At 36.3% G+C, this 22,231-nt stretch overlaps 1 protein-coding gene across 1 annotated transcript in view; it reads left to right on the top strand.

Moving 5' to 3' along the window:
• LOC117341171 (dimethylaniline monooxygenase [N-oxide-forming] 3-like) overlaps positions 1-22,231 on the top strand; it is a 71,350-nt gene that overhangs the window by 6,555 nt on the left and 42,564 nt on the right. Inside the window, exon 2 of the mRNA XM_033903015.1 lies at positions 14,567-14,785. Coding sequence (XP_033758906.1) covers positions 14,567-14,785 — 219 coding nt within the window. The remainder of the gene's footprint in view (positions 1-14,566; positions 14,786-22,231) is intronic.

The following is a 22,231-nucleotide window of genomic DNA, read 5'->3' as shown; positions in this document are numbered from 1 at the left end:
CGCTTTTATTTAATAAATTAATTGAACAAATTAAATAAGGCCAAAAAGTGTGATTTCTGTATATGAATTAAATAATTATTTCTAACCCATCCCTAAAGGGGTAACAGGACACCCTGTGGTCAGAAAAACTATTTTTTTTGAAAAGTACTACCTTAAGTCTCTTTCATCCATGAAGAATGTTTGATTTCTTCATATCTGGAAGTTTAGAAGTTTCGTCAATTTTACGCTTTTTGGTCCCACTACTCAGGCCGCCGTGGATCAGTCATAGTGCCAATATATATATACATTGTGTATATATACAGTATGTGTGTGTATACTATTGCACAGATCTCCCATTCTGATACTGTATTATTTCCAATAGCAATATTCAATATTATTTCTGTTTTTGTATTTTCTTAATTACTGCAGAGTAAACTAATAACCCAGGTCCCCTCACCTGAAAAAAAAACTACAGACCCAAGGTGCATGAAATTACATTAACTTTAAAGGACTTGAATTGAAGATCCTTCTATCCATGTGTAATATTTGATTCTACCATATATTGGGAATGGAATAGAACATTTTGAACTGTTATTCAGTCACTTCAACCCTTTTTAGGGCCAAACCGCATTGGACCGATGACTTATATTTATAGCATATGATTTAATGATCAGTTTAGAGAGAACTTTTATAAAAATTCACTTAACAGTTAACATTGTGGGCCTTTCAAAATAAAATATGAATCAACTTTGGTATTAAATCAGTATATAATGTTCTGTCAATTCTGTAATATTTGGGTGGAAATTTAAATTTAGTTCTTTATATCAGAGTTTTTCGAGTTGTCAGAGTTTGAATTATCTTATATATATTTTATTACTATAAAAACAAAGATTTTGACTTGGACAAGTGAGATACTTCAATTTATGATCAGTGTTTTTGAGTTATCATAGTTAGAGTTAATTAATTTTGATTGTAAGTACAATTGTACATGTATTCTCTTGTCTCCACTAAAACAGAATTTGTAGCAAATTTAAATTAAACCTGCTAAGAGTCAACACCATAGACAATTACTCTCCTTTTGTAATTATGATTAGTTACAAAATAATTATACTAGAAATTCTATACTCTTCCAGGCTTCGGGAATTAACAGCAGTTGTTTATAAGGTTTAAACCATATTACACTGTACACGTGTTCATAAACATAGTAATAAATTTGGTTTGGTTTACTTCATTTAAAGGGTCATTTCTTCATTAGTTTTAATTCAAAGGTTAGGTCATCAAAATTAAACTTATTGGAAAATATGATTTTTTCCCAAAAAGTAAATGTTGGAATCTTTAGTTTACATAAAACAAATAAGACAGTTTAACTCGCATGGTAATAAACACAAGTTCTCCCAGTTCTAAGTCCTACAAATTCTTCAATTCTACCCATATATCACTTATTACTTGAAAGCCAGTCAGTATTTTTGTAGGATCCATCATGTTTCTGTACATTTTGGCATTGATTCATTTCCCTGTTCAAAAGTGGATTTCATCAGTAAAAATTGTACATGGTTCTGATATCCGAAAGAAGGAATGTCCCTCTAAAGTCTTATTAACTGCCAGGGTCATTTAAGAACATGCCAGGCATTGGAGAAGGAAATCCAGAGCACCAGGAAAAACCACGACCTAATGTCAGTACCTGGCAAAGGCACCCTGTATGAGCCAGTCAGTTTTGAACTATCAACTCAGAGAAGTGGATCCCTAGGGCTAGTGAAAAAGTGTTGGAACTTCGTACACCTAAGAACACGCACAAAAAAAAAAAAAAACAAAAAACGGCCCTTGTATGTTTTGACATTGAATACAAAAATTTGTTTTTAAAATTTCCTTTTTATAAATTCCGGGCAATAATTTTGTGAAATAAACAGCTACTATACTTAGCAATAGAAATCTGATCTATAACACTCTCAACAGTATAATATGACAATAATTTTATTAACATTGCAAAGGAATTATTTTTCAGATAAATTTCATTTAAAATTTAATCCTTATTTTTGGTACAACCTATACTACATATTTGCCATGTTGATCTTCTTCTTATAATAACTCCCTTCCGTCAATAATGACGATTTCTGCTGACTAATGTAGACTAACTACACATACGATAAAAATCTAGGGTTATCACATGGGCTTATACATATATATATATAGCCTATAGCTAGCTAGTAGGCCTATTACTCCGACACATTTTAAATCGTTACTAGCCCCTGTGCTGTAGCTAATAATATAACCTACTTCTAATAAACAATGCCAGTCAGACACATATGATATATCGCATCGTCTGTAACTAACAATAAAAAGCTGGGACGTAACTGACAGGCACTTGTTTCCTATGCATAGGCCTAGCTGTCTTTCGGCATGTTATTGTTTACGATGTAAATCAAGTGCTTGTGACGTAAGCCTAACGTTAACGCTGAGAAAATAAATCAACAAGGCGGCCTAAATATTTACGACAGAATCGATCATAACACAGTGTTACCGGCAAATGCCTACCTTTGATCAGATCAGAATGGAACCGCATACAAAAATAATGACTATACTGAGTTTAATTCCAACGTACTCGCGTGTCTTGTTGTGTACAATATAGGTCAGACTTGAATGGAGTCGGTGACATACGGTAATTCCCGATCGGTTACGGACGACATGATAAAAATAAAAGAGAAAGAATATCACTTTTTTGTTATTCACTTTTCATCTGAAAACAAAAGTCATATATAACTAATGTTAAAACACTATTGTGAGACTTAAGTGTTGATATTTGTTCAAGCTTATTGCCCATGGGAATACTACATCCGGATTTGAGCCATTCCTGTTCCGGTTTTTTGGACCATACGATTTTCTTTGTTCGTATGTACATTATATGGGAAGGGAGGCAACTCTTGTTGGAGGTACCGTTTTCCAGTATTTAGAGAGCTTCGCTCGGGCGCCTTCGGCGCTCTTATTACGTTAACTATCAATAAGAATCTTATAAATTGGCAGCGGATGGATATTGTAAAACAACTTTTGTCGCCGCCATTGCCGGTGAACCCTCATGACCGTAAACAAACTTGACAGTGTATGATTTTTTTTTAATATAAGAAAATCAACTCGTGATCGAAGTGTATATTTCAGGTATAAAGTGTCCTAGTGAATAAAAGACTTGACTTACAAGATATGAGCAGGGAGTTTTGCGCCTTTGTTGAGATCAACTTTATTTACAAGTGACATCCAAGGTAGCACGTTTTCAACACGTGGTTCGTCATTACCATACTTAAAGAAAACTACTTTTCATCACGACATTACCATTTTCTACCAAACAAGCTCCCAGCTACAGTGATATCAAACAAGCTCTCAGCTACAATGATATCAAACAAGCTCCCAGCCAGCTACCATGATACCAAACAAGCTCTCAGCTACAGTGATATCAAACAAGCTCTCAGCTACAATGATATCAAACAAGCTCCCAGCCAGCTACAATGATACCAAACAAGCTCCCAGCCAGCTACAATGATACCAAACAAGCTCTCAGCCAGCTACAATGATATCAAACAAGCTCTCAGCCAGCTACAATGATATCAAACAAGCTCCCAGCCAGCTACAATGATATCAAACAAGCTCCCAGCCAGCTACAATGATATCAAACAAGCTCCCAGCCAGCTACAATGATATCAAACAAGCTCCCAGCCAGCTACAATGATATCAAACAAGCTCTCAGCTACCATGATACCAAACAAGCTCTCAGCTACAGAGATATCAAACAAGCTCTCAGCTACGGTGATATCAAACAAGCTCTCAACTACTGTGATATCAAACAGGCTCTCAACTACAGTGATATCAAACAAGCTCTCAGCTACAGTGATATCAAACAAACTCTCAGCTACAGTGATATCAAACAAGCTCTCAGCTACAGTGATATCAAACAAGCTCTCAGCTACAGTGATGTCAAGCAAGCTCTCAGCTACAGTGATGTCAAACAAGCTCTCAGCTACAGTGATAGCAAACAAGCTCTCAGCTACAGTGATATCAAACAAGCTCTCAACTACAGTGATATCAAACAAGCTCTCAGCTAAAATGATATCAAACAGGCTCTCAGCTACAATGATATCAAACAAGCTCTCAGCTACAATGATATCAAACAAGCTCTCAGCTACGGTGATATCAAACAAGCTCTCAACTACAGTGATATCAAACAGGCTCTCAGCTACAGTGACATCAAACAAGCTCTCTCAGCTACAGTGATATCAATCAAGCTCTCAACTACAGTGATATCAAACAAGCTCTCAGCTAGTGATATCAAACAAGCTGTCAGCTACAGTGATATCAAACAAGCTCTCAGCTACATTGATATCAAACAAGCTTTCAGCTACAAAGATATCAAACAAGCTCTCAGCTAGTGATATCAAACAAGCTCTCAACTACAGTGATATCAAACAAGCTCTCAACTACAGTGATATCAAACAAGCTCTCAACAACAGGGATATCAAACAAGCTCTCAGCTAGTGATATCAAACAAGCTTTCAGCTACAGTGATATCAAACAAGCTCTCAGCTACAGTGATATCAAACAAGCTCTCAGCTACAAAGAAATCAAACAAGCTCTCAACAACAGGGATATCAAACAAGCTCTCAACTACAGTGATATCAAACAAGCTCTCAACAACAGGGATATCAAACAAGCTCTCAGATACAATGCTATCAAACAAGCTCTCAGCTACAATGATATCAAACAAGCTCTCAGCTACAGTGATATCAAACAAGCTCTCAGCTACAGTGATATCAAACAAGCTCTCAGCTACAGTGATGTCAAACAAGCTCTCAGCTACAGTGATATCAAACAAGCTCTCAGCTACAGTGATATCAAACAAGCTCTCAGCTACAGTGATATCAAACAAGCTCTCAACTACAGTGATATCAAACAAGCTCTCAGTTGCAGTGATATCAAACAAGCTCTCAGCTACAGTGATATCAAACAAGCTCTCAGCTACAGTGATATCAAACAAGCTCTCAGCTACAGTGATATCAAACAAGCTCTCAACTACAATGATATCAAACAAGCTCTCAGCTACAGTGATATCAAACAAGCTCTCTCAGCTACAATGATATCAAACAAGCTCTCACCTACAGTGATATCAAACAAACTCTCAGCTACAGTGATTTATTTCAGATACCACATTTACCTCGTTTTTTTCTGAAGAATGCCCAAATGCAAAACCAAAGCATTTCGAAAACGACTCTTTTGTTCCAAAATACTTAAAAATTACGCCATATCAAAATTTGTGTCGATGAAATTCGATTCCTATACATCAGGGGCGTATATGGTCATAATTTTATCACTTTTCGTGGCGTTAAAAAAAGGTATTCCAACTTGCATTTGGGAGGTGTGAGAAATTCTACCGTGCTGTGGTATTACAAGAGATTTGGAAACAAGTCAGGGAACGTTGACGGGTCATTAAAAATGGTGATGATTTAATGTGGTATTATATTATAATAATGGTAAATTTACTGAGCAGGGTGCTCACGCTCAATGTGCCTTTAAAAACAGGTAGTATGACAAATTAGCTCGTCTAATCATTAAAATGTAAACAAATATGAGCAATTATTTATATTGGTTAAATAACATTAATTAGTTAAGGTTATCAAATGTATTTACATAATTTGATTAATAACATTAAATCTAGAGTTCTCAGATCTCGGTATCTGTGTCAGTGATACTCGAGTAAGGAAATATGCTAGGAAGGATTATAGCTATAATGGAATGTAAAATTGAAAAAATAGAAAAGGAAAAAACGAAGAGGAAGAAATACATAACAAATTATTCTAGATAGAGATTTGGAAAAATATACACGAAAAACATAATTTAAAGTAAAAAAAAAAAAAAAAATGAAAAGTAAAATTTTAATGCTTACTTTTACATTTAACACGAGCTTCATTTGTTACTATCCAGCAATGTACAATTACTTTTAGAGAATTATAATTGTCTTTCTATTTCACAAGATATTCCAGTAAAGACGAATGGTATCTTATCAAACATTCCTGTCGAGGTGACTATCTGTAGTTACCTAACACTTATCAAGTTAAATGAACCTAAAATCCCTACTTGTGTAGCTGTTTTGTCGGGAAAACATGATAAAGAATCCTAGTCGTGTTATTGGGCTGGCCTTCTACTGAGGGGTTCAATCAGGAACACGAATATAAAGTATCCTAGTCGTGTTATTGGGCTGACCTTCTACTGAGGGGTTCAATCAGGAACACGAATATAAAGTATCCTAGTCGTGTTATTGGGCTGACCTTCTACTGAGGGGTTCAATCAGGAACACGAATATTAACGGTTGATTATCAACTGTATTAACATAAAATAATTCACTGGACAAAAACATAAACCATACATCTACAATTTAAAACACAAACCATACATCTACAATTCAAAACACAAACCATACATCTACAATTCAAAACACAAACCATACATCTACAATTCAAAACACAAACCATACATCAACAATTCAAAACACAAACCATACATCAACAATTCAAAACACAAACCCTACATCAACAATTCAAAACACAAACCATACATCTACAATTCAAAACACAAACCATACATCAACAATTCAAAACACAAACCCTACATCAACAATTCAAAACACAAACCATACATCAACAATTCAAAACACAAACCATACATCAACAATTCAAAACACCAAACCATACATCAACAATTCAAAACACAAACCATACATCAACAATTCAAAACACAAACCATACATCTACAATTCAAAACACAAACCATACATCTACAATTCAAAACACAAACCATACATCTACACTTCAAAACATAAACCATACATCAACAATTCAAAACACAAACCCTACATCAACAATTCAAAACACAAACCATACATCAACAATTCAAAACACAAACCATACATCTACAATTCAAAACACAAATCATACATCTACAATTCAAAACACAAACCATACATCAACAATTCAAAACACAAACCATACATCAACAATTCAAAACACAAACCATACATCTACAATTCAAAACATAAACCATACATCAACAATTCAAAACACAAACCATACATCTACAATTCAAAACATAAACCATACATCTACAATTCAAAACACAAATCATACATCAACAATTCAAAACACAAACCATACATCAACAATTCAAAACACAAACCATACATCAACAATTCAAAACACAAACCATACATCTACAATTCAAAAACATAAACCATACATCAACAATTCAAAACACAAACCATACATCTACAATTCAAAACACAAATCATACATCTACAATTCAAAACACAAACCATACATCAACAATTCAAAACACAAACCATACATCTACAATTCAAAACACAAACCATACATCTACAATTCAAAACACAAACCCTACATCTACAATTCAAAACACAAACCATACATCAACAATTCAAAACACAAACCATACATCTACAATTCAAAACACAAATCATACATCGACAATTCAAAACACAAACCATACATCTACAATTCAAAACACAAACCATACATCTACAATTCAAAACACAAACCATACATCAACAATTCAAAACACCAACCATACATCAACAATTCAAAAACACAAATCATAAACCTACAATTCAAAAATACAAATCATACATCTACAATTCAAAACACAAATCATACATCTACAATTCAAAACACAAATCATACATCAACAATTCAAAACACAAATCATACATCAACAATTCAAAACACAAACCCTACATCAACAATTCAAAAACACAAATCATACATCAACAATTCAAAACACAAACCCTACATCTACAATTCAAAACACAAATCATACATCTACAATTCAAAACACAAACCCTACATCAACAATTCAAAACACAAACCCTACATCTACAATTCAAAACACAAACCCTACATCTACAATTCAAAACACAAACCATACATCTACAATTCAAAACACAAACCATACATCTACAATTCAAAACACAAACCATACATCTACAATTCAAAACATAAACCATACATCAACAATTCAAAACACAAATCATACATCTACAATTCAAAAACACAAACCCTACATCAACAATTCAAAAACACAAATCATACATCAACAATTCAAAACACAAACCCTACATCAACAATTCAAAACACAAACCATACATCTACAATTCAAAACACAAACCCTACATCTACAATTCAAAACACAAATCATACATCAACAATTCAAAACACAAATCATACATCTACAATTCAAAACACAAACCCTACATCTACAATTCAAAACACAAACCATACATCAACAATTCAAAACACAAATCATACATCTACAATTCAAAACACAAACCATACATCAACAATTCAAAACACAAACTCTACATCTACAATTCAAAACACAAACCCTACATCTACAATTCAAAACACAAACCCTACATCAACAATTTAAAACACAAACCATAAATCAACAATTAAAAACACAAACCCTACATCTACGATTCAAAACACAAACCATACATCTACAATTCAAAACACAAACCCTACATCAACAATTCAAAACACAAATCATACATCAACAATTCAAAACACAAACCATACATCAACAATTCAAAACACAAACCCTACATCAACAATTCAAAACACAAACCATACATCAACAATTCAAAACACAAACCATACATCTACAATTCAAAACACAAACCCTACATCAACAATTCAAAACACAAACCCTACATCAACAATTCAAAACACAAATCATACATCAACAATTCAAAACACAAACCATACATCTACAATTCAAAAACACAAACCCTACATTTACAAATCTATGACGCAAATCATACATAAATTACATATAAACAATCCAGAACAGAAGCTCTCTATCTACAATTTAAAATACCCTACTCAACCAAATTATATAATTTGTCTTATTTCTTTATAACACAGCTTTTATATTAATTAGATATTTCGTTCCTTTATAAGATGACTTTAATGTTTAAATGATATCAATCAATGTGTAAAGTTCTTCTATAAGATATCTTTTACATCAAATGTCTTATTCAAAATCTCCATGAGAAACTGTATCTTATATTCGTGGTAAGATTTGTTTATATTCAGGGATAGTTTCAATAATGATTAGTATATGTTCTACTAGATCAGTGTTGGTCCATGACTTGGCGATAGTGGACACATTATCTCAAACAAATCAGGCCTATATGAACGACAATATCAACAATTATCACGTGACACAAGAGAGATTTTTTATTAGGTGTTTATTTATACTGAGTCTCACTCCACTGAGCAATTGAAAAACACAAAACGCAAATATCAATTTGCCGTTAGCTCGCCGATAGGACGTAGTGGCGGTAGGCATTTAATCATATAACATACAAATGAACAAATATCAATGACAAGCACCCAAGCTCCTACGTGATGGACAATGACACGTCAGTGCCCTACGCGGCTATCGCCGGCCTCTAACCACGTGACCATACCTGTACGACCGCTCGCGCGGTAAATGCAATAGTGCCGAACGAGACAAATTATTCCCGCTTCTACTGCGAACCGCGGGAATATTTGAGTCTCACTCCACTGAGCAATTGAAAAACACAAAACGCAAATATCAATTTGCCGTTAGCTCGCCGATAGGACGTAGAAAATTACAAAGGAGGAAGATCAGAAAACATCAAATTATTACCTCGACGACGCGTATCGCTCACCACATACGGACAATGAATTGATTAAAAAAAAAAAAAAAAAATAATGTACGTCCTGTAAGTTAACCAGGTCACGAAAAAAAAAACAAAAAAAAACCTAAAGCCCTAACTTCTTTGTTACAAACAACCTGCTTTCAATCGAATCTTTGACATATCCATCCCTACTGGAATCGCATTTCCAACGCCCGTGCCTTTTGAAACACCTCTCATTGACTCCGCTGTTGGCCGCAGCTGTGGCCCCTCCCGACCGCAGAGAATGCAAACCGACGTTGCCGTCCGTAACGAGCTTCAATCTTTTCAACATAGCCTCGCGGACACAGGTGTAACTCAAAGGCTTAGCTTTACTAATCAAAGCACACGTTTTACCCGATCTGTACACTTGTTTAAATAAAAAATCATCGGAATCTAGATTGACATTACCTACAGCTACGTATCTCACTATCATAGCGAGCGGACAAGCGGAAGTACGACCTTCATTGATAACCACTTTATTCCTATGGTGATATTGATCAGTTTTGCTCTTTCTTATAAACAGCCTAAAATAGTTATCAAAACTGTTTAGATCTGCGCAGCGTAAACTGCTTAGTTCACTAAATCTTAAAAACCCAGAAAAACAAACCAAAATCCTAGCCAAGTCTCTAATAACAAGTAACTCGTCCGAGCCGCGGGTAGGTTTTGGACCAAAGTGTTCGTGGTAGGATCCGGGAACCCATGCAAGCTATGTGCCCATTTTATGGCATACACTCCAGCTGACACGACAGAATAAGATGCCCCGGAGTTCAAAAGCTGATTCAGTACAACACGACGTGAATTGGACTCGCCGGTAAAGCAGAGAAACCATGTGACGAAATGAAAATCTGCCACCTCTTAAAACTTCCTTGGTATTTTCTATTAGTATTGTCGCTTCTGCTACACACTAAACGCTCAGCAAGCCCCTCAGAACAGTAAAACATGGAAGATCCCAGCTCTATCCCGGAAGTCCGCATGACGTCATTGAGTGTATCACTTAGTCCTAAGCCTGTAAAGACAATGAGCAAAAATGCTTGGTATTTATGTTCTAAAATCAATGCGTAATGCAAGCATGTCAAATGCCAAAAACGACTCCCCAAAACAACCGTTGTTCCCCCTCCCCATAAAGGTAACATCCTTACGTCCGAGACGTCGATAGTCCTTAACAAAACTTTCCAAATGCTCATGAGAATTCAAAAGCAATGGCCAAAATGGCGCAGACCTCCATTCCGGTACAATCAAAGTACCGTATGAAGAATCCGACTTCATCTTGTGAACAGTGTCGCAAACCAACCTTGGTGGAGGCACTAACCAATTGTTAGACCCAGACCACGATACTGTAAATGCATCTATAGCTTCCGTACCCAGGCATCACCACCTGGAATTGAAACGCGAACACTTCGCGTTGTAAGTCAGTAGCGAACCTGTCGACCTCGTAAGTCCCCCACTGCGCCCGACATAACTCGAAAACCCAACCTTGAACACACCAGTCATCACAATCTGTACACCTGCTAAGATAATCTGCAGTACTGTTAAATGATCTAGGAACCCATTGAGTATCCAAGTTTATACCTGCATTGGAACGAAAACCATGCAACTCATGTGCGATATCCTGTAGATCTACCTTGCTGCTACCGACATTCACAATGGAACATGCGTTTTTATTGTCCATAAGCAACTTGACGTTTTTACCTTTAACCTCATCCGACACGGTATACAGTACACGCTTAGCTGCCTCCAACTCTCTCCATGTAGAGCTATGTGACATCTCATTGGCATCCCATGTGCCGACCACATTACTAACACAAACCAGATCAGCAACGCTAGGAATGCTAGCAGTAGACTTACCGTTAACCGTAACGGAACCTGTCCGTGCGCGTACCACCTGTGCGCGCGTGCACATGCCGTCAAGCATGACCGGTTTGTCATCAACAAACTCACAAGCCTCAAAAGGCAAACAAACATCGGGGGACACAAACCCACCGTAACCAATGCCAGACGCATCAGTACACACCATACTAGTGCAAACCCTACTTTCCTTCATCTTGGAACCAATTTCATTCAATCTGTGTACATTTACTAACCAGTACTTTATTTCAGCCAAAGCACTGTCAGAAATCATTACCTGGGCGTTCCAGCCTGACCTTGACATCACACACTTGTACATCTCACGTGTACGTAATCTAGCTATGGGACCGACCACATTCTGCATGGAAATTATCTTTCCTACCATGCTCACTACGTACCTGACTGTCAATAACAGCAGACCGCGTTGTTCCACGAGTGTTATTGCGTGTGCTAACATTCTATACAAACTTTCCACCCGAGAGTCCGTCACTCGGACCAAACCATCAGCCATAGACCACGTGCAACCGAGCCACGTCGCAAACTGCGACGCGCCCCATTGACATTTTTCGTCTGTTATCAAAAAACCGTATTTGCCTAATACGCCCTGTACATACCTGCTAAGCTCGTTAGCGCTCTCCAAATCCTCGTGACCTCCAATACCGTCATCGAGGTACATGATTAACTTGTTACCCAATGAACGTACATGCTTAACAACCTCCCGCAATACCTTGCTAAAAACGTAGCCGGCCGTAGCTAGACCAAAAGGCAGTACGTTAAATACGTAATATTTTGTCTCGCCATGAGACTTCCAGCTAAAACCCAGGTAAGTCCTGTGGTCCGGAAATATCTCCACGTGATGGTAGGCGGACTTTAGGTCGAATGTAAACAAAAACTCACCATGCGTGAACATGTCACGTGCCGTGTTGGCGTCCTCATATTTAAATTTGAATGAGTGCAGGTGTTGATTGATGTGTCGACAGTCCAACACGAGGCGTGGCTTACCTGTTTTACTATAGGCGACAGTCAGCGGGTTGACCACGTGCGGGGGCGTGGCTACTACTGAAACGCACCCTATATTTAACAACTTTTCTATTTCTTTCTCAACGAATACGGGATCATCCCTAGCAGACTTATTGTTCGACAGTTCAACCATTATGGGAATACGTCGGAACGGAAGTTTATAACCGTCCGACACAATGACTAAAACAGCATCACACGCGCCTTTCTCACGCCAAAACCCCAACCTGCTTCTCAACCTACCTACTGGAGATACAGGTAATTTGACCTTATCAACTGACCTTTCGACACATTCACCCATAACGCCGACATGCGACTTACCAGTATCTGACAATGACATTGTGACATTTACAACATTGTCAGAAATGACCGAGCGAACGTGGTTAAGAAACAAAAATGTACTTAACTTATTTCCGTTCAATGCTGGCGCTGCGCCGGACACTCCTGGACACTCCAGACGCCAATGACCCGGCTTCCCACATCGGTGACATAAGCCGGGGCGCTGAGACCTCCAACTCGCCCGGTCGTCCGGGTTGGATAACGTCGTCGTATTGCCCATGAGCGTGTCCCCGACCAAACGGCGAGGATATGGAGAAAATTTGCCCCTCGCACTCTTGCCCGTCTTTACTTTAGCGGCCTTAATTTTCCTGTTGGCCTTGGAGGTAGCCCTTTCCATCTTCTTTTCGTCCTCAGAATCAGAGGCGATAGGGTTAGCTATGTACTCGTCCACGGCCTTCCATCCAGCCTCAGAAGTATCCGCCAATTTAATTAGCTTCTGACGGTAGTTTAACATGGCCATACCTTGCGAAATTTTCGCAGCGGCGCACCCTGCCCCGAGCTGTGTGGCATGCTCGGCCTCCGTCAGCTTGGCCTTGAGCTTGACATTGAATTTACATTGGTCCTCACAGCTCTTCTTGGAAAATTTATGAACGTCCGTGATTTCAAAAGTGTTTTTAAGCACAGAAATTTGCTCCTCAGATTTAGAACCAATGCGTGATTCAAACTCCTCTAGCTTACTACTTAAGAGCGTGTCCAAATGAGAAAGCACTTGATTCTGAGAGCTGACCACAGCATCCTTGATCCTCTCTGATAAATACGCTTCAGTTTCGGACTTATCCATTCTAATGATATAGTAGTACCGCGCGTCCTGCTGGGCGGCTAGAAAATGACACGTCAGTGCCCTACGCGGCTATCGCCGGCCTCTAACCACGTGACCATACCTGTACGACCGCTCGCGCGGTAAATGCAATAGTGCCGCACGAGACAAATTATTCCCGCTTCTACTGCGAACCGCGGGAATATTTGAATCCCGTGGTAAACCAAAATCTTTCAGGAACTCCTCTATGAAGATCTGTTTTGTATGTTATTGAGTATTCCATCTAGCATGACAAAATAGCCGCACTAACTATACGATATCTAGGGGATATGATTATGACTATGAGAGTGTAGTGTGACTACAGGTTTATAGTGTGACTACAGGTTTGTACTGTGACTACAGGTTTGTAGTGTGACCACAGGTTTGTAGTGTGACCACAGGTTTGTAGTGTGACTACAGGTTTGTAGTGTGACTACAGGTTTGTAGTGTGACCACAGGTTTGTAGAATGACTACAGGTTTGTAGTGTGACTACAGGTTTGTAGTGTGACCACAGGTTTGTAGTGTGACTACATGTTTGTAGTGTGACCACAGGTTTTTAGTGTGACTACAGGTTTGTAGTGTGACTTCAGGTTTGTAGTGTGACTTCAGGTTTGTAGTGTGACTTCAGGTTAATAGTGTAACTACAGGTTTTTAGTGTGACTACAGGTTTGTAGTGTGACTACAGGTTTTTAGAGTGACTATAGGTTTGTAGTGTGACTACAGGTTTGTAGTGTGACTATAGGTTTGTAGTATGGCTAGAAGTATAATATATTGGGTGATATATGCATCTAGCTGATATTTGCTTTTCAAATCTAACCTTTACTTTGATCCATAGGAATAATGACTTCCCAGGAGTCGGAGTGAAGAAAATAGCCGTGATTGGAGCGGGTGTGTCCGGGCTTTGTGCCCTCAAACATCTCTCTCAGAAGCCGCAAACCTTCCAACCAACAGCTTTTGAAAAACATCATGAGGTCGGCGGAATCTGGTCCTACACCGAGAGAACTACTGATGAGTATGGAAATCAAACCCACTCCGGAATCTACAATAACTTGATGTAAGTATTACAATCACACTCCGGAATATACGATAACTTGATGTAAGTATTACAATCACACTCCGGAATCTACAATAACTTGATGTAAGTATTACAATCACACTCCGGAATCTACAATAAATTGATGTAAGTATTACAATCACACTCCGGAATATACAATAACTTGATGTAAGTATTACAATCACACTCCGGAATCTACAATAACTTGATGTAAATATTACAATCACACTCCGGAATCTACAATAACTTGATGTAAGTATTACAATCACACTCCGGAATCTACAATAACTTGATGTAAGTATTACAATCACACTCCGGAATCTACAATAACTTGATGTAAGTATGACTATCACACTCCGGAATCTACAATAACTTGATGTAAGTATTACAATCACACTCCGGACTCTACAATAACTTGATGTAAGTATTACAATCACACTCCGGAATCTACAATAACTTGATGTAAGTATTACAATCACACTCCGGAATCTACAATAACTTGATGTAAGTATTACAATCACACTCCGGAATCTACAATAACTTGATGTAAGTATTACAATCACACTCCGGAATCTACAATAACTTGATGTAAGTATTACAATCACACTCCGGAATCTACAATAACTTGATGTAAGTATTACAATCACACTCCGGAATCTACAATAACTTGATGTAAGTATTACAATCACACTCCGGAATCTACAATAACTTGATGTAAGTATTACAATCACACTCCGGAATCTACAATAACTTGATGTAAGTATTACAATCACACTCCGGAATCTACAATAACTTGATGTAAGTATTACAATCACACTCCGGAATCTACAATAACTTGATGTAAGTATTACAATCACACTCCGGAATCTACAATAACTTGATGTAAGTATTACAATCACACTCCGGAATCTACAATAACTTGATGTAAGTATTACAATCACACTCCGGAATCTACAATAACTTGATGTAAGTATTACAATCACACTCCGGAATCTACAATAACTTGATGTAAGTATTACAATCACACTCCGGAATCTACAATAACTTGATGTAAGTATTACAATCACACTCCGGAATCTACAATAACTTGATGTAAGTATTACAATCACACTCCGGAATCTACAATAACTTGATGTAAGTATTACAATCACACTCCGGAATCTACAATAACTTGATGTAAGTATTACAATCACACTCCGGAATCTACAATAACTTGATGTAAGTATTACAATCACACTCCGGAATCTACAATAACTTGATGTAAGTATTACAATCACACTCCGGAATCTACAATAACTTGATGTAAGTATTACAATCACACTCCGGAATCTACAATAACTTGATGTAAGTATTACAATCACACTCCGGAATCTACAATAACTTGATGTAAGTATTACAATCACACTCCGGAATCTACAATAACTTGATGTAAGTATTACAATCACACTCCGGAATCTACAATAACTTGATGTAAGTATTACAATCACACTCCGGAATCTACAATAACTTGATGTAAGTATTACAATCACACTCCGGAATCTACAATAACTTGATGTAAGTATTACAATCACACTCCGGAATCTACAATAACTTGATGTAAGTATTACAATCACACTCCGGAATCTACAATAACTTGATGTAAGTATTACAATCACACTCCGGAATCTACAATAACTTGATGTAAGTATTACAATCACACTCCGGAATCTACAATAACTTGATGTAAGTATTACAATCACACTCCGGAATCTACAATAACTTGATGTAAGTATTACAATCACACTCCGGAATCTACAATAACTTGATGTAAGTATTACAATCACACTCCGGAATCTACAATAACTTGATGTAAGTATTACAATCACACTCCGGAATCTACAATAACTTGATGTAAGTATTACAATCACACTCCGGAATCTACAATAACTTGATGTAAGTATTACAATCACACTCCGGAATCTACAATAACTTGATGTAAGTATTACAATCACACTCCGGAATCTACAATAACTTGATGTAAGTATTACAATCACACTCCGGAATCTACAATAACTTGATGTAAGTATTACAATCACACTCCGGAATCTACAATAACTTGATGTAAGTATTACAATCACACTCCGGAATCTACAATAACTTGATGTAAGTATTACAATCACACTCCGGAATCTACAATAACTTGATGTAAGTATTACAATCACACTCCGGAATCTACAATAACTTGATGTAAGTATTACAATCACACTCCGGAATCTACAATAACTTGATGTAAGTATTACAATCACACTCCGGAATCTACAATAACTTGATGTAAGTATTACAATCACACTCCGGAATCTACAATAACTTGATGTAAGTATTACAATCACACTCCGGAATCTACAATAACTTGATGTAAGTATTACAATCACACTCCGGAATCTACAATAACTTGATGTAAGTATTACAATCACACTCCGGAATCTACAATAACTTGATGTAAGTATTACAATCACACTCCGGAATCTACAATAACTTGATGTAAGTATTACAATCACACTCCGGAATCTACAATAACTTGATGTAAGTATTACAATCACACTCCGGAATCTACAATAACTTGATGTAAGTATTACAATCACACTCCGGAATCTACAATAACTTGATGTAAGTATTACAATCACACTCCGGAATCTACAATAACTTGATGTAAGTATTACAATCACACTCCGGAATCTACAATAACTTGATGTAAGTATTACAATCACACTCCGGAATCTACAATAACTTGATGTAAGTATTACAATCACACTCCGGAATCTACAATAACTTGATGTAAGTATTACAATCACACTCCGGAATCTACAATAACTTGATGTAAGTATTACAATCACACTCCGGAATCTACAATAACTTGATGTAAGTATTACAATCACACTCCGGAATCTACAATAACTTGATGTAAGTATTACAATCACACTCCGGAATCTACAATAACTTGATGTAAGTATTACAATCACACTCCGGAATCTACAATAACATGATGTCAGTATGACTATCAGACTCCGGAATCTACAATAACGTGATGTCAGTATTACAATCACACTCCGTAATATACAATAACATGATGTAAGTATTACAATCACACTCCGGAATCTACAATAACTTGATGTAAGTATTACAATCACACTCCGGAATCTACAATAACTTGATGTAAGTATTACAATCACACTCCGGAATCTACAATAACTTGATGTAAGTATTACAATCACACTCCGGAATCTACAATAACTTGATGTAAGTATGACTATCACACTCCGGAATCTACAATAACTTGATGTAAGTATTACAATCACACTCCGGAATCTACAATAACTTGATGTAAGTATTACAATCACACTCCGGAATCTACAATAACTTGATGTAAGTATTACAATCACACTCCGTAATATACAATAACATGATGTCAGTATGACTATCACACTCCGTAATCTACAATAACTTGATGTAAGTATTACAATCACACTCCGTAATATACAATAACATGATGTCAGTATGACAGACACACTCCGTAATATACAATAACATGATGTCAGTATTACAATCACACTTCGTAATATACAATAACATGATGTCAGTATTACAATCACACTCCGTAATATACAATAACTTGATGTCAGTATGACAGACACACTCCGTAATATACAATAACATGATGTCAGTATTACAATCACACTCCGTAATATACAATAACATGATGTCAGTATGACTATCACACTCCGTAATATACAATAACATGATGTCAGTATGACTATCACACTCCGTAATATACAATAACATGATGTCAGTATGACTAGACACACTCCGTAATATACAATAACATGATGTCAGTATGACTATCACACTCCGTAATATACAATAACATGATGTCAGTATGACTATCACACTCCGTAATATACAATAACATGATGTCAGTATGACTATCACACTCCGTAATATACATTAACATTATGTCAGTATGATAGACACTCTCCGTAATATACAATAACATGATGTCAGTATGACTATCACACTCCGTAATATACAATAACATGATGTCAGTATGATAGACACTCTCCGTAATATACAATAACATGATGTCAGTATGACTATCACATTCCGTAATATACAATAACATGATGTCAGTATGATAGACACACTCCGTAATATACAATAACATGATGTAAGTATGATAGACACACTCCGTAATATACAATAACATCATGTCAGTATGACTATCACACTCCGTAATATACAATAACATGATGTCAGTATGACTATCACACTCCGTAATATACAATAACATGATGTAAGTATGATAGACACTCTCCGTAATATACAATAACATGATGTCAGTATGACTATCACTCCCCGTAATATACAATAACATGATGTCACTATGACAGTCAGTCTCCGTAATATACAATAACATGATGTCAGTATGACAGTCACTCTCCGTAATATACAATAACATGATGTCAGTATGATAGACACTCTCCGTAATATACAATAACATGATGTCAGTATGATAGACACTCTCCGTAATATACAATAACATGATGTCGGTATGATAGACACTCTCCGTAATATACAATAACATGATGTCAGTATGACTATCACACTCCGTAATATACAATAACATGATGTCAGTATGACAGTCACTCTCCGTAATATACAATAACATCATGTCAGTATGACAATCACACTCCGTAATATACAATAACATGATGTCAGTATGACAGACACACTCCGTAATATACAATAACATGATGTCAGTATGACTATCACACTTCGTAATATATAATAACATGATGTCAGTATGATAGACACACTCCGTAATATACAATAACATGATGTCACTATGACTATCACACTCCGTAATATACAATAACATGATGTCAGTATGATAGACACTCTCCGTAATATACAATAACATGATGTCAGTATGATAGACACTCTCCGTAATATACAATAACATGATGTCAGTATGACAATCACACTCCGTAATATACAATAACATGATGTCAGTATGATAGACACACTCCGTAATATACAATAACATGATGTCAGTATGACTATCACACTCCGTAATATACAATAACATGATGTCAGTATGACTATCACACTCCGTAATATACAATAGCATCATGTCAGTATGACTATCACACTCCGTAATATACAATAACATCATGTCAGTATGACTATCACACTCCGTAATATACAATAACATGATGTCAGTATGACTATCACACTCCGTAATATACAATAACATGATGTCAGTATGATAGACACTCTCCGTAATATACAATAACATGATGTCAGTATGACTATCACACTCCGTAATATACAATAACATGATGTCAGTATGACTATCACACTCCCGTAATATACAATAACATGATGTCACTATGACAATCACACTCCGTAATATACAATAACATGATGTCAGTATGACTATCACACTCCGTAATATACAATAACATGATGTCAGTATGACTATCACACTTCGTAATATATAATAACATGATGTCAGTATGACTATCACACTTCGTAATATATAATAACATGATGTCAGTATGACTATCACACTCCGTAATATACAATAACATGATGTCAGTATGACTATCACACTTCGTAATATATAATAACATGATGTCAGTATGACTATCACACTCCGTAATATACAATAACATGATGTCACTATGACTATCACACTCCGTAATATACAATAACATGATGTCAGTATGATAGACACTCTCCGTAATATACAATAACATCATGTAAGTATGATAGACACACTCCGTAATATACAATAACATGATGTCAGTATGACTATCACACTCCGTAATATACAATAACATGATGTCAGTATGACTATCACACTCCGTAATATACAATAACATGATGTCAGTATGACTATCACACTCCGTAATATACAATAACATGATGTCAGTATGACTATCACACTCCGTAATATACAATAACATGATGTCAGTATGACAGTCACACTCCGTAATATACAATAACATGATGTCAGTATGATAGACACACTCCGTAATATACAATAACATGATGTCAGTATGACTATCACACTCCGTAATATACAATAACATGATGTCAGTATGACTATCACACTCCGTAATATATAATAACATGATGTCAGTATGACTATCACACTCCGTAATATACAATAACATGATGTCAGTATGACTATCACACTCCGTAATATACAATAACATGATGTCAGTATGACTATCACACTCCGTAATATACAATAACATGATGTCACTATGACTATCACACTCCGTAATATACAATAACATGATGTCAGTATGATAGACACTCTCCGTAATATACAATAACATGATGTCAGTATGATAGACACACTCCGTAATATACAATAACATGATGTCAGTATGATAGACACTCTCCGTAATATACAATAACATGATGTCACTATGACTATCACACTCCGTAATATACAATAACATGATGTCAGTATGATAGACACTCTCCGTAATATACAATAACATGATGTCAGTATGATAGACACTCTCCGTAATATACAATAACATGATGTCAGTATGACTATCACATTCCGTAATATACAATAACATGATGTCAGTATGACTATCACACTCCGTAATATACAATAACATGATGTCAGTATGACTATCACACTCCGTAATATACAATAACATGATGTCAGTATGACTATCACACTCCGTAATATACAATAACATGATGTCAGTATGATAGACACTCTCCGTAATATACAATAACATGATGTCAGTATGACTATCACACTCCGTAATATACAATAACATGATGTCAGTATGACTATCACACTCCGTAATATACAATAACATGATGTCAGTATGACTATCACACTCCGTAATATACAATAACATGTCAGTATGACAGTCACTCCCCGTAATATACAATAACATGATGTCACTATGACTATCACACTCCGTAATATACAATAACATGATGTCAGTATGACTATCACACTTCGTAATATATAATAACATGATGTCAGTATGACTATCACACTCCGTAATATACAATAACATGATGTCACTATGACTATCACACTCCGTAATATACAATAACATGATGTCAGTATGATAGACACTCTCCGTAATATACAATAACATCATGTCAGTATGATAGACACACTCCGTAATATACAATAACATGATGTCAGTATGACTATCACACTCCGTAATATACAATAACATGATGTCAGTATGACTATCACACTCCGTAATATATAATAACATGATGTCAGTATGATAGACACTCTCCGTAATATATAATAACATGATGTAAGTATTACAATCACACTCCGTAATATACAATAACATGATGTCAGTATGACAGTCACTCTCCGTAATATACAATAACATGATGTCAGTATGACTA

Source organism: Pecten maximus, chromosome 13 (genome assembly GCF_902652985.1).
Source record: "Pecten maximus chromosome 13, xPecMax1.1, whole genome shotgun sequence".
Lineage (NCBI taxonomy): Eukaryota > Metazoa > Mollusca > Bivalvia > Pectinida > Pectinidae > Pecten > Pecten maximus.
Note: the sequence above shows the minus strand (reverse complement) of the source record. Positions and strands in the feature narration are given on the sequence as shown.